We start from the raw sequence: 16,786 nt of genomic DNA, 5'->3' as shown, positions 1-16,786 counted from the left end.
AGTTTACTTCCAAGTCTTTATTTACTTTGTTGATGTATACTTCCCTGATGGTCTGGTTTAACCATGAGCCCTTTCCTCATAAGATGCTTTTGTTCTCGGAAGCAGTGTTTGATATTTCGGATTTCGCTCCCATTTTTCTCTGCCAAAACCGAAATATTTCAGTAATTTTGGTGAAATTTCTCGAACCGTTCTTGGAAGTCTGAAGTACTTTTGGAATGCAGGACATTGGGTGGGAAATAGTACATAGAAGAGCAATAACTGGTGACTCTTATCAGATGAGACGATCAAGATGGTTTCTCTTACCTTATGTCGTGTGCTGTGAGAGAAAGGCGGGCAAATCCAGTTGATCATATTTTTCTCTTTTGCTCCTTTGCTATATGATTTTGGTGCCAGTTCTTGATGGCTTTACAAATTGTTTGGGTGTTTCCTGAGGATGTTAATGAGTTATATTGGGCTAAGAGGGAAGTTCTATTTGCAGGGTCATGTCTTAAGGGATGGAGGCTATGCCTGATTGTTCGAGGACTAGATTTTTTGAAGTGTTATTTACTGGTTAGTAAGATTACAAAGAATGTTGGGTAGTGTGAAAGACTTATTTAAGACTCGTTGGGTGCTAGGTGTATGTCCACTGGTGATCTCATATTTTGAAGTGGAAAAGTTAATGCAATCTATTAATTCTTTCTGCTGTTTTTAATTCACAAATTAGGGGTTCTTCTGTTTGGATTGATTTTATACAGCAATGAGGACTGGCATTTATCTACTTTTTGCCAAATATAATGATAATATCCATTCAAACTGAAGTTATTGGTTTGGCTGAATAATCTATTGCTGCAGGTTGCTCATTCTCAGATAGACCAAGCAAGTAATGTGAGACAGAGGCTCACATCAGCCAGAGTTTCTGGTCCTGGCCAAACCACCGGCACAACTCTACCGGCTGAGACACTCCCAATTCAACCAACAAGCAGCGTAACTCAACCTCCTCTGATGCAACCTGTCACTTCTTTTGCGGCTTCAAAGTCTACAGCAGAAGAAGATCACAAGAAGGCAACGGCAGCAGCTGTTGCAGCAAAGCTTGCTGCGTCTACATCTTCTGCACAGATGCTTACCTCTGTGCTATCATCACTGGTTGCAGAAGAAGCAGCCTCTATGAATGGTGGCACCAAACGATTTGGAAGCAGTTTACCATTCTCTATGGAAAAACGTCCCAAACTTGAGAAACCACTGCCAGTTTCAGAAATGGGCAGTACAGCATACTTTGCCAATGTACAACAGCAATCATTGACCAATTCCCCCCTCACACCCGGCCCATCCTCAACCACAAGCATGCAGCCAATGTCCCAAGCTAGTCAGGTACAGCCTCCATTCCCACCACCACCACCACCTTTGCCACCTCCACCTGCGCACATATATGCACAATCCACGGGTATGATAGCTGGAGTGATGCCTTATGGATATGGTGGTTCAAGCTTACCACCTCCTCCTCCCCCCTTGCCTACACACGTGGCAATGGGTTTAGCACGACCAGGGACTCAGCCCCAGCAGCCTGTGACAGGAAGTTATTACAGGCCTTCAGGTATGGGATTCTATGGGCAGAACCATCAGCCAGCAACTCCACCAGTTCCTCGGCAGTGATGCCCCTTCAGAGTAATCTTTACAGGCCAGAGGGTTGTCCAAGTACCTCGTCTGTCATATTTTGTAAATTAATTAATTAAAATTTTTTTTTTTTTAAACTTCTTTTCTTTTCAAGGTGTAGAAAGCCAGGTAAGGCAAAAATAGAATGAGGTCCCTTGCATTGTTGAAGTTGAGCGTGAAATGTTAGGTTAACAGGGATTAACAGGGGTTAACAGGAAGCGTACTTAATTCATGATAAAGAAATGATGCTGGATTAGTTCCAGCCTTTAGGTTTTCTAGTAGTAACTCATCTGTATCTACATTTGAATAGTATCTCTTGCTGAGAAACCCATGTGAGATGGAAAATCTGTGAAAACCACTTTAGGGATGGAGAACCCTACCGATTTGGGAATCCTGGTTGTCCTGCGAAGTGGAAGCTACTGAGGACTGACAGTGGCGTGGCTTTCAACGCCCCCTTTTTTTTTTTTTTTTTTTTTTTTGGGAGTGACTGCACATCTCCATTAACAGGTTGATTAGACATGGAGGTGGCTTAATTGAAAGCTTTTCTTCACATGGTTTCAATCTATTGACTTGCTTAGAACTTATGTGATCTTATTGGCTGATAAAAATATAAATTATTTTAAAAATTGTGATACAAAATATTTCTAATCCCCTAGCACGCTGCAGAACGGGAGCTCGTGTGGAACTTTTATTTTCTGGCGTAACAGTGATGGAACGTAACAGGGAGCTCGTGTGGAACTTCTATTTTCTAGTGTAACAGTGATGGAACGTAACATAATATTATGGCTGCGTAACATAGGGGCATATGATATGGGAGCTCGGCCAAAATATGACACCCACGGGGCTCGGCTTGCACAATCTTATCCTATCCGAGTCTGATTTTACCCGTGGCACTTTAGACAGCCATCCGTGGCACAATAGGGGCATCTCCCTTTTGTGGCATCAAAATGGTACAATAAATAGGAGGTTTCTCAACGTGGTGTATAGCATGAAAAACCTTTCGAAGATAAAGCTGTTCCATTTGAACCCTACAAATGGATTATATGTCAAATTAAGTGGTTTATCTCAATCATTTGACCAATTATGGATGCGGGCATTTCCTTGGTTCAAACAGTGCGGATTACAAGAAAAAAAAATGGAGACGTCAAATATTATTATCTAATTTGCTTGGTTAAGAATGCTTTAGGACCAGTTGTGTTAATGGATGAGGATGGATATATGTTGTTAGCATCAAGTACATCCAAATAGAACTAGATCATCACTTTAGGATTTAAACTTTAAAGAAAGCCTGGTTTGAACTGCCATGGCCTCAATCTAGTGCACAGACGAAGCGTGATGATTCCTACACCATTGTAGGGGGCAGCAATTTACTGACATAACTTAAAATGCATCTGAGTATTCAAAAGATGTGGAAAGTAACGACTCATTCAACGAACACTAACTTAGTCTAGCGGTGGCAGCTTCAGCTTGAAGAACTGAAGCCCAGGGGAGTAGCTTAGTGGTGGCAACTTCAGCTTGAAGAACCGAAGCTCAGGGGAGGTCATGGGGTCAAATACTGTTGTATGCAAGTGTGAGTGGGTGGGTGTACATAGGAGTAGGTGGCCATTGGCCAGTGGGGCTTATTGCTACACGGTGATGAAGTCTTACAAGTTTCGCAGCACAGAACAAGGCTATTTTTGATCTGGAAAAGCTAGTCAAAACTTGGCCATTTCCATTTGATTGAAATAACAGCCTGAAGGGCCTTCATTGGGTAACAGAGCCAATATGACTGGACCTTTAGCTCCCTCTTCTGCAGTCATTGTCCCAATATGCCAAGTTAAATCTGTCTTGACATAGCCTGGATGAACACAGTTAATACACATTTCTGGGTATCTCTTAGCAAGAAATCTAGTGTAGGCATTTATTGCAGCTTTAGAGACGCTGTAAATTGGTGAAAAGATGCTGGACCATACGCTAGCTTCGAACTTGTCTTGTTTCAAATCATGTAGGAATGCTTGCAGTATCTCATCTAATTTCTCTTCTGTTAGATTGTTAATATCCCCTAGCTTGTTCTGCATCTGTTCACATGGAATTCTCTGCATAAACACAGCATTTCCATGACGCATTCTATAGAAATATTCATTAGATTTAAACATAAAAGTATTGTTTGAATTCAAAGTCAGTACCTTTAGCTCTCCAGCAATAGAAGATACATTTACAATCCTTGCTCCTGATGTGGAAAGCTTCAAAAGTGGGATAAGTAGTTGTGTGACTCTTATGCAACCATAGTAATTGGTGTCTAGACATTCCACTGCTTTCTTGTAGTTCCATCTCTGGATCACTCCCTCCCTCAAGTAGGTTTCCTTGCCAGAGTTCTGCATTGATCACAGGATGTATATTCATTTCTGTTCTTCTTTTTCTTTAATTTTGTAAGCTACCATAGTTTATAGAAAACTTTACCCAATCTGCTAGATCAACATTTAAGGCTTTTAAGGCCTTGAAGTCGACGATAACTCCTCCTGCTGCAGCATTGTTTACCTGCACATTATGGGTTACTTAGCTGAGGAAGGCTGAAGCTCACATCAATGAGTTTGATCTGGTTAGTTCTTTAGGTATATCAAACAAATATGCTCTGAAAGGTTTCATATGGTAGAGCCTATAATCCGATAAGTATTTCAGATAAGAGTAACTCTTAGAAGAACAGGAAGTTTTTAAACTGCTATATGCTTAATTCTTACCAAGATATCAAGCCTCCCAAACTGTGTTTGTAGAAATTCTGCTAAGGACTTCACACTAGCTGGATCTCGAACATCAAGTTGGTGTAAAACAATGTTTGTCTTAATGAGTGATTCTGTAGCTTCCATTCCGCTCTTCTTATCTCTTGCTGTTAAAATAACAGTAATACCTTCATGATGAGCTAACTGTCGTGCGATTTCAAGACCAATTCCCTTGTTTGCGCCAGTAACCACTGCGTATCTGAAACACATATATGAATGTTGTTACTTAAATTTTACTTCTGATGATGCATTTCTCAAGAAAGATAACTTGTGAGTAATGAAACCTCTCAACTGTTGGCTTTCTGCTAATTTCCATTTTGCCTGTGCTGGTGGTAAGGAAAGATGGAGATAGTTTCCTGAGAGCTTATTATTGTTATATCTTGTGAATAGCTAATTAATGAACCTACAGAAATTGAAACATTGAATCTTTACTGATTGACTGAAAAATGGAGTTATTTGGAGATCTTTATCAATCTTTAAAATGTCAATGATACTAACTTAAAATGAAAAGATGGTCCCATTGTAGTTGGAGAACACCCCCCCCCCCCAAAGTCAATTGATGGAATCTAATCTTAGCATTGTTCTCTATGATAAATTTGAAACCTTAAACATGAAGCTCACTAACTTCAATTAAACGTGAAGCTCACTTCAATTATGTTTCATCAAATTTACTATGTGAAGTTTATAGTCAACCATTAATTTTAAAAAAAATGTAGGAACCACTATGTGTCTATTCCTATGTGAATCACACAATTTCCAATCCGATTCACCAATTTTTAAAACCTTGATCCTCAGTCACCACTTTGTGGTTTGACTTGCAGATAGATCAACTGGTTTCAATTGAAATAGGCATGATTGATCCTGAATCTGGACGTTTTGGAGCGGTCAATTTTACGGTTTTTAAGATTGGATCATTAGATTTTTGACCAGAGGGGTCAATTCTAAGGTTTTTGAGATTGATCCTGGTCCGGAATTTGCAAGGGCTGATTCAACCCCGATTCCAAGTTCAAAAATTTTGGGTAGAGTTTGCATGTATTTCTGTATCTTTGAAAAGTTAGAAAATTGTTCTTTTTAATCATATGATTTGGTAACATGTCTAATACAACTGTTTAGTAAGGTATAGATAATGACAATGTTCCCAAAAAAGTGAAGAGAGATTTCAAGAGGGAATATGGATGCCAACATTGTTCAAGGGATCGGATTCAATGAAGTATTGGTCCCAAGAGCAGTGGTTCTAGCCTCAAGGGCCTGACAGGTTCATGAAATTTAATTCCACAGAGAGAAACAACTTCAGTTTCACTAAAGTAGTATGTGCTGCAATGGCTGTACTATTTTTTGCCATGGTTGGATATTTTGTACCTCTGCAACATTCAAGAAGTGACTTCCATTTTTTTTTTCAATTCAATTAGTAAATCATAAGGTGCACACGCCTTTCTCGAAGAATATTGTTGTCCTATTTCTTTTTTCTTCTTCAAAAGATATTATTTGGGTCTACATTACAAGTTACAATTGCTCTTTCAATCTCTTGCAATGGGTTATGCATCAATGCTGAACACTTAGCTACTCAAAATCAGCCTGATTATATGAAATTCCATAATCTGGTTCACCTCATATGAATATTGGCTTCAGGAAAATTGAACTTTGAACCTGATGGTCACATCATCTGTGAGATCCCTTTTGAAATTGTGTCTTCCTGGTGAGATTAATGAAGCAGGAGTACCAATATATCTTGCGTAGGCCACACTTACAATGGTGTCATGAGATCATTCATGGAGGTATCTCCATAGTTAGGCCTTCTTCTGTTCCAAGGAATGCTTGTATTTCATATATTCGCCTTCACTCTTTATACACTTCCAGATTACAATTCAGGCCATGGAACACCTTAGTTTTACAGAACCATTGATCGTGCGGGGCCTGGTGAGCAAGTTGTTTCTCTGTCAATGAAAATCACCTTTTTTGTAAAAGCAGCAAAAAGCTTGGAGTGGCTGTGAATACAGAGCATTGTTACTATGGTAGGCTTGCAAAGCTTATTAAGGCCTCATTACATCCACCTCCTCTCTGACTCCCTTCTTGACGTGTTCTTGTATGGCGATGACAATATGCATCTTCACAATTCTCTTTAATTGATTTGTAATTTTTTAATATTAACAATTATGTATATATATTTTAGATAGAAGTCATAGTCTCTCTGGCCTGAATTATTTTCTGCCATGCATTGTTCCATTTGAATGATATATTTTCTTTCGTTAAAGAAAAATGCTTGAATGCATCTTGGTTACTCTTGAACTGGCCATGTTTCTTGCAGTAACTCAAGATTGCTCCACTCTTTACTACATTGCGTTCTGAAAGCAAAAATCTGAAATGGGTTAGTATGTGATTTGAGCTAGGTCAAGTCATATGTTGCAACAGATGAGCCATTGTTAATGTTCCAAATTGAATGAATGCAAAGGAAGAGATAACTAACAATATCAAGAATTAGGTTGCGCGGAGGGAGGAAAGGACTGCATCTTGGAGGGAGCAATCTCTCTTCATGGCAGCTTTAAACTCTTCGAATGTGACCTTCCCATCATTATTTGCATCCATCTCATCAAATATCTCATCCAGTTTTCCCGGTTCTGTGATATCTGCTGGAAGGCAGTCTTCTGGCAAGGCCTGTTCACTTCAATCAATGGGTCCGGTCAAGATCAATGAAGAACAAACAACATATGTAAGTTAGAGGGGAAGGATATTACTCTAAGCAGGGATGCCACTTCATCCTTGGTGATGCACCCAGACTTGTCTATATCATACATCTGTGATTACATAAAAAAGGGTAATAGTTTTTAATTCTCTGAAGAATTTGATCTGTAAAGAAACTACTATTATAAGAGTGGAATAAGTGGCAAAGCCATTTTGCAAAAAAGCCAACTTCCTAGGCCATGCATTTTCTACACTGAATTGCTGACTATGTTTCAAGCATAGCCAAAGGAAAAGGCCAAAAAAAGGGGGGCATTCTGATTAGTTTAGTTTGCTACCTTCTGTCCAAAAGTAAGTGGAAAAGATAGGGATGTGAGATAACCTGGAAACAAAGCCGAAAAGAATCATCTCCTTGTGATTTTCTGAGGGTAGAGAACCCACATAGTATCTCCCTCATATCTACAGTTCCATCATGGTTACTGTCAAATATATCAAAGATGCGAGGGGCAAGAGGGAGAATTGAGGACAGATCCATTGCTGAAATGACTTTTTCGAATTCTGGGAGTGTAGCACTGGCTCCATTTGAACACCTGCAGTTGTGTAAATTGTTACTAATAGAAATTTCAAGTATGGTTTTTTCTAGCTTCCTAAAATTATAATGGATGCAGGTTCTGTCAATTTCTAAAATTTGGCAAGAGATTCTGAACACGTTTTTCATTAACTAAAGATCTGCCTAGCACTTAATTCAATATCAGTAAAAACAAGTTTCTATTTGGTGTGAGGTTGTTGAGAAATTAAAGACTCAAAGCATGATATTCAACAGAAATGCAATGACAGTGTATTAGCTTCCAATTCAATGTTCACGGATAGTTGGGTCCCTTACAATCTTTGAGATTTGAACAGTGTCATCTTAAGGTTAGCTTATCATACTGCCAAATTGAACCAAAGTTGCTCCTACATGAATTATTTTGCTAACAAAGATGTGAACTGCCTAAACTCCTGTTTCTCTCAATCACTATATGACTATATGGTGCTCAACAGAATCCTATATGACTTTATGCTCAAACTTGTTAACAAGTTTCTGTGTTTTTTCCCTCTATTTTATTGATCTTAGGATAATTTTACCCATCATCATCATCTACAAAGAGTGACAAAGCAATAAACATTTTTTGGTGTTGAATTTTTAGTTTTTTTTTTCTTTTGGGGGTGGGGGTGGGGGTGGGGAGGGTATGCAAATGGTTTTTTTTCTTCTCAAAAAAGTGGAGGGGAGGGGAAATGTATAGTCCCCAATTATTGCAAAATTAAAGTTATTTAATCAAGAAGAAGGGCACTTGATCCATGAACCTATGGAAGAGAGGGGTTGAGTACATAAAGCAACTCACATTTTCTTGAAATGCATCCCCAGTTTCTCAAGTTCTTCACGAGTGAGGTCATGTGACCCAACAAGATCTCTTAATTTCTTTATTCTGAAGAAAACTTTTATACTACAAACACTGGCTATAGCTGCTGCACGAAATTTACGACGGGCATTGAAATTCTGTAGTCGAGAAACAATTTCAAAATCCATGAGGTCCCGGCTTGCTGAAGCCCCTGTGACCCAAGGATGCAAGAGAAGCTGTTGAGTGCATAAAGATTTCGACAGTCAGCTCTTCACAGTAACATTTGTAGACAGGAAAATGGGAGTTCAAAACTAGGTGAGTCAACTATACTTTTCCTGAATTTTTCATACATTACCTCTTGAGCAGTTGGTCTCCTACAAGGATCAACAACTAAAAGATTGGAAATCAATTGCTTTGCTGATGAAGAAATATTCTGCCAACTATGTTCGTCGAAGCTGAATTCCCCCTGTGAAGAATCAAAATTGCATTTGAATTATAAGGAAGTCTATGAATAGCTGTTGATTAAAATTCACACACACCTAAAATCTGATGAAGAAACAAAAGGATAGAAGTTTACAGTCAATATGAGTCGTTGCTTTTGCCGATTTGATTTAGCATAGAAAGGTGGATACCTAAAATATTCAAAGTGAAATTGATTGATTGTAGGCATAAAGATCCATGAATTGAGGCATGTAACAAGATAGTGGCTGACCTACCCAGAAAGGAGGATATACAAGAGAACTCCCAAAGACCACATATCAGTTGCAGAAGATATTCTTTGTTGAGATAAGGTCTCAGGTGAAACATAATCAATCGAACCAAACAATCCAACAATTGGGTCAGTGAATTCATTAACAGAACTCAACCCAAAGTCCATAATCTTCAAAGGTGAATCCTCACTGGTGTTCAAGAACAAGCAATTCTCTGGCTTCAAGTCACGGTGAACAATATTGGCCCGGTGTAGCGCACTTAAGCCATTGGCAATTTGCTGAACCACAGCTGCAGCTCCTTTCTCCGAGTACCTACCCTGCGAAACTATTCTATCGAAAAGCTCACCTCCAGAACACAGCTCAAGCACAATGTGAACTCCATTTGGGTCATCATAGATGTTGTAGAGGTGTATCACATTGGGATGAGGAGATATATCCCTGGCTATCTTCTTCATAACTAGAATCTCATTTCTCACTAAGGCCTCCGAAACTGGAAATCCTACTGAGGCTGTACTTGTTTCTCCCGTTTGGGTCGATGGCATTCCCTGAGAATTTCCTACTCTCCTGAGAGTCTTGATAGCTACCTGGATTCTTCCTCCGCTATTTTTCCTTACTCCCCTTCTTACAACTGAAAATCCTCCCCTCCCCAGAGTGTTGGCAATATCATAATCATCAGATAATCTCCTTATCTCATGCCGCATATTCAACAAAGGAACCATCATAAAAGAACACAGAAGATCTTAATCTGTGCTCTACTTTGTGCACCCTGAAACAGAGAGACCCACTCTGAAAACATGTACATAATCCAATAAAGAAAATATTTTAATAAAAAATGGCTACATGATATATCAGTCATACTGAAACCCCAAGGATTGAAAAGGATGGCCAAAAATTTTCAAGAAGCCCAAAATTATATTAACATGAAAGAACTTATCCCATCCTCAATTCCTAATAATTCAAGGTGATGGTGAAATATAAATCGAATTTATAAATGAAGGAATAACTATGTAAATAGCAGAAACCCAAGAGAGAGAGAGAGAGAGACCTCTCAAATAAAATGATTGCAGAGAATGTTGAGGATAATGATCAAAACTAGTAAGAGGAAGGAAGTACAGGAATCCTTGGATATTTTCTCCCATTAAATTACTGCTTAAATAAGAAGAAATCAAATGGATGGTTGTTAGAGGAAACGAAGGAAACAGAACTGATGGGCTAAAAGAGAAAGTAGAAGAGGCATTGAAGTCAAAGAACATCCATAGAAGAAATCTCTGGTTCATTCTTCCTCTTGTCATCATTCTGTCGACCAATAACTAAGTTTCTTGCAATAATTCCGAATTCCCCGCAATCCCCTTACCCCACCTCTTCATGGATCAAAATCCTCTGTTTTCCCCCTTCATAGCGAGAGAGAGAGACGTTATTCTACCAAAACAGAGAGAGAGAGAGGTAGTTAACATGGCCATTTTAGTCATTTTAAATTATTTTGGAAGAACTTAACAGAAATAAAGCTAAAGGGCCTTCACTTTATTATATAAAACAAAAATTAATCTTCTTGTCATCACATTGGTGACAAATGAATTGCAACCATATATACTCATTTTGCCACATGGAATTGAAATTTTGTGAATCGATAGACCCTAAGGTTCCCAACTCTATTATCGAGTTTTAAATCTAATAGAGTTAAACATGTGGCAAAGCAAATCGTTAAAAATTTCATGAGGGTGCCTAATAGTATGACTTGTAACTATCGCCTGATCCTCCCAAATGAAAGAAAAATTTTGATTGTTGGATCTTTAGGGTAATTGCATAGCTTGATCATATATTCATCTATCAATTTTTAGACTCAAATCTAATCATTTACCTTTCTATCATTATATCTCGCCGCCCCCCCACCTCTTCTATAGAGTAGGTGCTTATACCAAAAAAAAATTTGTCATACCTTCCCATGTATATTCATACACTCTATTATAATTTCATGCAACCTCTTGTAATCCTAAATATTATTTTGTCATATGAAAAAATCTTGGTTAGACTGAAAGTTGACATGTGAATAGGAGCCATGGTATCAATATGTCAACATATTTTCAACCTTATTGACCTCCCACGTAATAGGATTAAGACCATATAATGTTCTAACTTGATCGGTATAATTACAATTAAAAAAAAAAAAATTGAATTTGAGACTGAAATTAACCCATGATCAATCCATACATTTTTACCTAATTATCTAAGGATCATATTCCCCCTTTTTTTTTTCTGATAGAAAAGGATCATATTCACTGCATCATTCGTTCACAGAGTAAAACTAATGGTCATACTTCATCATGGTCGGATTTGATTTTCCACCATCCTCGCATTGCTAAATGGGCATGACTCATGTAGGCCCAAAACTCTTATTGCTAAATGGGCTGAAAGGATTCCATTTCAATGCATATGGTCTCTTCTTTCTTCTTCTCTCCCTTTTTTTTCTTCTTCTTCTTCTTCTTCTTCTTCTTCTTTTTTTTTTTTTTTTTTTTTTTTTGAAATTCTTCAAAAGTGTCTATTGGCAAGAACAAAAGAAAAGGGGATGTAGTAACACATGGAAGGGTATGACATGACATTACATGGATAATTAAATAATTGAATTTAAAGTTAAAATTTGACTAATAATCAATCCAGACTATTCCCTAAATATCCAACCATTAGATTCATCAAATCAATCTTCCACATGGCACTCACAGATTGAGAGCTAAATGGGCATGACTCATATAAGCCCATAACCCCTTTAAGTTGGAAAAAACCAGACAATGGCTATTTTTGTTCTTGATGTCTCCTATTTTCTGGTAAAGATTCCATTTCAGTGCATGTTTTTTTCTTTTAAATGTGTTTGGACTTTGTGTGTGTGTGAGAGAGAGAGAGAGAGAGAGAGAGAGAGAGTTAAATGGGCTGACTCATTAGGCCCATAACTCCTTTAAGTTGGAAAAACAGGTAATGGCTGGCTATTTTTGTTCTTGAGTTCTCATAGTTTCTGGTCAAAGATTCCATTTCAGTGCATACATTTCTTTTAAAAACGAAATTTGTTTGGACTTTTGATAAGAGAGAGATCACAGAGCTAAATTGGCATGACCCTTTAACACTTAACTACTTTAAGTTAGAAAAACAGGTAATAACTATTTTTGTTCTTGAGTTATCCTAGTTTCTGGTTGTGCATACATTTCTTCTTAAAACAATTTTTTTTTCCGTGACAATGGAGAGAGAGAGAGAGAGAGAGAGAGAGAGAGAGAGAGAGAGAGAGAGAGAGAGAGAGAGAGAGAGAGAGAGGGCTTGACTCATTATGCCCATAAGTGCTCCTTTAAGTTGGAAAAACTGGTCATGGTTATTTTTGTTCTTGAGTTCTCCTAATTTCTGGTAAAAGATTCCACTTCAGTGCATACAAATTTTTTTTTTTTTCAAACGGAATTTGTGTAGGACATTAAATAATAAATAAAATAAATAAACAGAAAGAGAGAGGGAAAACATACTAACCTTTGTCTAGGTTGTATGGGGGCTTCACTGTACCTCAGCCTTAGGAAGTGTTACAAGGATGTGAATAGATTGGCACCCCATGGTGTTAATGAACTCCAAAATGAACTGCATAATCAATAAAAAAGAAAAATATTATGAGATCCTTGGAGTAGTATAACTTAATTTTCAATGTCAAAACAATGTATAGATTTTTCCTTTCCCACCCCCCACTCCAAGTTGTAGCATAAAAAATAAAATAAATAAACATTATATTGGGGAAATCAACTTGGTCAACAAATTAATCCATACCTTAATGATGTGTTCTTTTAGCATTGAGAAGAATTAATAAAAATTAGAGGAGATTCAGCTCACTTATGTTAGTGAGAAGAAGGGTTTCCCATGCTGCATTGGTAGACAGGTAAGGAATGGTATTACTAATAGGGGCAAAGGAAAAAGCGTCAGGGAGGAGAGAGAATTATGAAAGGTTGTGTAGTTTTGATATCGCGGATTTTTTTTGTAAGAAATCTATTTACTATAAAAATCTTAGGATGAAAATTAATATATTTTCAATATTAATATACTACACACTCAACTTTTCTAGTTAAATTTCATTATGTGACATAAAGCATGGTCGTATCTTAACTGAGGATCAAGATTGTGATAGAACTAACACATCATGATGCTCCTAATCAGTCTAAAATTCATTAAGTCTGCAACAGGTTTCATGATGAGAAATTCTTCCTAAGATTATTTGATATCTAAATTTTTGCTAAGTTAGACTCTTTGTCTCAAGATCAGTTCGCATATCTTCTATTTGAGTGATGAATTATATTTTTTATTTAAAAGAAAAGTTGAAAAGTTTACTTCACCAGTAGTGAAATGACCATCTGATGGGATACTCGACCTCTCGTCGATGGATTTCCACCCTTATTATTTAGGGTTGAAGATGCCCTCCCCCTTTGTCATCAGGTAATATGGATGCCTATAGTGAAGGAATTCCTCCTTTATCTTAAACATTAAACAATTTATAAGTTAATAGTGTAAAAGAAAAAGAAAAAGAAAAAGAAAAAAAAAACGAAAAAGGAGGTTAGGCATGCTGCTGATTTTCCTAGAGCTAGCAAGGTGTATGGGGGACTTTTCAAAAAGGTGGAGAGAGATAGACACATATTTGGATATATTGACTGGATACCTAGCATATCCCCTTAAAAAAAAATTCAAACATTACATTTTGAAGAGAGAGAGAGAGAGAGAGAGAGAGAGAGAGAACTACCAATTTCATAGGCTTATTTACCTGCTACTCAGCTGCAGCCTTGCTCAATATCTCCAATAGTACTTCAAAAAAAAAAAAAAAAATCAATATAAGGATGAAAATTAGATTTTATAAAGAAAATCTACAAGAACCATGAACTTATATCCAATAAACATGCTAACTATATTTATGATTAGCTATTTTATGTAGAGGAAAAATATATGAGGAAGGAGAAGATAGATCAAAGTGAAAAATAACAACCATGAGAATAAAAGAAAAAGAAAGAAGAGAGAAGTGGAGACGAAAAAGAGTATAAGGATTTGTGAGAAATAAATAACATACAAAGGGAGGCATGGAGAATAAGCACAGGGGAAAGGGACGAATACATACATAATTACTTAACAAAACAGCTAAGTTTCCTAAGAAGGTTCCTAATAATAATTGTTATGTTAATTAAATAGCCTAAAAAGAGAGGTTTTCTAATAAATGTAAAAGGAGGAGGAGATAAAAGGAATGCCAAAGAAGGTTCCTTAATAAGACTGCGCACTTTCTTATTAAAGGTTTAGAAGAAGGATTTTTAATAAGGTTCAATTTTCTTAGGAGCATGGTTTTAGGTATTGGCATTGGATAGGTCGTATTGTATTGATATTGGTTGAAATCGATATCGATACCTAATAGATTGGGTATTAATATTGATTTAGGTATAAAATTGTAAAAACAAAAGTTGCTCTTTTTTTCCTTTGTGAAAAGTAAGAGAAAAATTGAACGATTTAGACCGATACAATCCATTTTGGTATCGTATCAATACCAATACCAATAATAAATCCTGGCCTAGGAGTGAAAAATTAAGTTCCCTCCTAGGAATTTTCTTTTCGTGAACCAAGTAAAATCAAAATAAATATTATCCGAGAACTATCCAATGGTATAGATTTTACGCATTGATTGCTACAAAATTAGTTGAAAAGTGTGAGATCCATATAACAAATAACAAATAACAATAATAATAAATAAATAAATAAATAAATAAAACACCAAATATTCAAGTTTTTTTTGCACTATCTTCAAATAATAGATTTATGATAAAAATTCACCCAACTCATGAGTTTCAGACTTTCTTCAAGGTAGTTTTATTTTGTCTAATTAATCCTTCTGGAGGTTATGGTTGTTGCTGTTGTTATCCCTTCTAGAGGTATTTTAGTAATTTTAAACTATAAAGATAAGTTCTTTCCTCATCATAAAATATCCAATATTACTATGAAGTATGAACTAAGGGTGTTAATCGGTTCGGTTTCAGTATATACGGTGTAATTTGGTTCGGTTCACATTTATTTGGCTAAAACCAAAACTGCACCATTTACTAAACAGTTGCACTTTTTGAAGCCGCAACCATTTAATAAACTGTTTCGGTTCTATGGTTTTTAAACGGTATCGATTTCATGGTTTTAAATGGTTTTGATCGCGGTTTATTCTATACGGTTTCTAAACAGTTAGAACCGGGCCGGCTTGCTAGTTTATTCGCATGCTTTCTAAAATTTGTTTTTGTTGATAAACGCTTTAATCTTGTATCAAACTAAATGAGACATTGAACAAACAAGGATTTAACTACATAATATGAGTAAATTATTGAATAGACTGTTGGACCGCCTCTATGGTCCTTAATTCTTCTTTAAATTAAACCATTATGTTTTGCTAAAACAACCAAATATTTAATCAATATACAGGTAAATCAGATTGATTTTGAAGATTTAAACAGTGCGATTTTCACGGTGTAATTAGGTTTGAAACCAACGGGTTAAACAGTTAAAACCGATCCAACCCATTTAACTAATCGGTCTTAAACTTGAAACTTAAACCGAATTATTTACTAAATGGTGTTCTGATTTCGGTGTAAACAAATCGGTTCGATTTCGATTTCGATTTCAAATTCACATCCTTACTATGAACATTCTCATAGGGATAAAATGAGGTGCCATGCCTACGCTCTGATACAGCGTTGCCTTTGAAATTAACTTTATCATGTTTACCAAAAAAATAACTTTACAATATTATGGTTCATCCTTGTTCAAAAGTTGGTATCTGTCATATAAATTTGACATAAGTGGGGTCAAAAAAGGACTTGATAAAAAATTTCTCTGTAAAAAGCAAGATAGAAGATGAAGTTGAGTTCCCATTGGTGGTCTACTTTTAATTTCTTCACTGAATTTTTACACATTTTTAAGTTTCAGATCAGCCTACTTGAATGTTTGTTGTACCAAAATTTTGCTATTTATGTGATACATTCTGAAACAGTCATTATTTAATTTTAGCAAAGAAAACTTGGTGAAAAAGTTGTATCTAAGAAGCATTATATATGGATGATGAAGGGTGGGATCCTATAGTGGTATATTATTAATTCTCGAATTCAAAGAAGATCAAAGGAGTAATGATTGACTGTAATTTGATACTCAAGGCATTGCAAGCTTAACCTGTGGTAGAAGTGAGAGAGAGAGAGAGAGAGAGAGAGAGAGAGAGAGAGAGAGAGAGAGAGAGAGAGTACTGTTTGTTTGGTTTAACAAACAAAACAAGGCTATTGTTTTGCTTAACAAGGACTTGGTTGTTAATCTTTCTAGAAGACTAGTGTTTGTCTGGTTTAATTTTATATTTTTGTTTTTTTTGGTAAGGTGGTTTAATTTTGTGTGATTCTTAAGTAATGCATGACTTCCATGTAAATCAATTTTTTTTTGTTGAAAATTGGATACATTCAATTCTTACGGTCACTGTTGTATTATTTGTCATATCTCTCTCTCTCTCTCATATTTTTTAAGTCCAAAGCAAGGTTCTGTTTGACATATTATTTGTCAATTTTCTTAAGAAGTCCCACTAAAAGAGAGGAAAGAGCCATTAATGAGGATTGTTATTGGATCTATC

The 16,786-nt window shown here is 36.4% G+C and overlaps 4 protein-coding genes across 6 annotated transcripts in view; 2 read left to right on the top strand and 2 right to left on the bottom strand.

Annotated features, from left to right (window-relative positions):
• Positions 1–1,914, top strand: part of LOC122088830 (regulation of nuclear pre-mRNA domain-containing protein 2-like) — a 53,028-nt gene extending 51,114 nt beyond the window's left edge. For all 3 annotated transcript variants that reach the window (XM_042658173.1, XM_042658170.1, XM_042658169.1), the window contains one exon: positions 832–1,914. In XM_042658173.1, the coding sequence (XP_042514107.1) occupies positions 832–1,629 (798 nt within the window). In that variant the 3' untranslated portion in view covers positions 1,630–1,914. The remainder of the gene's footprint in view (positions 1–831) is intronic.
• Positions 1,915–3,323: 1,409 nt separating this feature from the next.
• Positions 3,324–4,701, bottom strand: LOC122089048 (short-chain dehydrogenase/reductase 2b-like). Its single transcript, XM_042658461.1, has 5 exons — positions 4,670–4,701; positions 4,347–4,584; positions 4,069–4,146; positions 3,795–3,983; positions 3,324–3,704 (listed from the first exon to the last, which is right to left on the bottom strand). The coding sequence occupies exons 1-5, from the start codon at positions 4,699–4,701 to the stop codon at positions 3,324–3,326; spliced, it is 918 nt and encodes a 305-aa protein (XP_042514395.1).
• A 1,181-nt stretch (positions 4,702–5,882) lies between these two features.
• Positions 5,883–10,339, bottom strand: LOC122087922 (calcium and calcium/calmodulin-dependent serine/threonine-protein kinase-like). Its single transcript, XM_042657060.1, has 9 exons — positions 10,196–10,339; positions 9,157–9,916; positions 9,018–9,072; positions 8,796–8,906; positions 8,444–8,676; positions 7,444–7,651; positions 7,118–7,177; positions 6,850–7,037; positions 5,883–6,727 (listed from the first exon to the last, which is right to left on the bottom strand). The coding sequence occupies exons 2-8, from the start codon at positions 9,870–9,872 to the stop codon at positions 6,861–6,863; spliced, it is 1,560 nt and encodes a 519-aa protein (XP_042512994.1). The 5' UTR covers positions 9,873–9,916; positions 10,196–10,339; the 3' UTR covers positions 5,883–6,727; positions 6,850–6,860.
• A 246-nt stretch (positions 10,340–10,585) lies between these two features.
• LOC122088627 (laccase-17-like) overlaps positions 10,586–16,786 on the top strand; it is a 10,469-nt gene continuing 4,268 nt past the window's right edge. Inside the window, exon 1 of the mRNA XM_042657939.1 lies at positions 10,586–10,593. The gene's annotated coding sequence lies outside the window, so the exon portion shown is untranslated. The remainder of the gene's footprint in view (positions 10,594–16,786) is intronic.

Source organism: Macadamia integrifolia, chromosome 9, assembly GCF_013358625.1.
Source record: "Macadamia integrifolia cultivar HAES 741 chromosome 9, SCU_Mint_v3, whole genome shotgun sequence".
Lineage (NCBI taxonomy): Eukaryota > Viridiplantae > Streptophyta > Magnoliopsida > Proteales > Proteaceae > Macadamia > Macadamia integrifolia.
This window is presented reverse-complemented; position numbering and strand designations above follow the sequence as displayed.

Bases quoted from the DNA above. Each gene is read 5' to 3' on its own strand.
- LOC122089048 (XM_042658461.1), bottom strand. From the start codon at position 4,701: ATGGAAATTAGCAGAAAGCCAACAGTTGAGAG. The intron at 4,585-4,669 runs GTTTCATTACTC...TATGTGTTTCAG, and splicing joins AGAAAGCCAACAGTTGAGAG to ATACGCAGTGGTTACTGGCG. The intron at 4,147-4,346 runs GTAAGAATTAAG...CATAATGTGCAG, and splicing joins TTGGGAGGCTTGATATCTTG to GTAAACAATGCTGCAGCAGG.
- LOC122087922 (XM_042657060.1), bottom strand. From the start codon at position 9,872: ATGATGGTTCCTTTGTTGAATATGCGGCATGAGATAAGGAGATTATCT. The intron at 9,073-9,156 runs GTAGGTCAGCCA...TGAATATTTTAG, and splicing joins TTGTATATCCTCCTTTCTGG to GTATCCACCTTTCTATGCTA. The intron at 7,038-7,117 runs GTAATATCCTTC...TGAAGTGAACAG, and splicing joins AAGTGGCATCCCTGCTTAGA to GCCTTGCCAGAAGACTGCCT.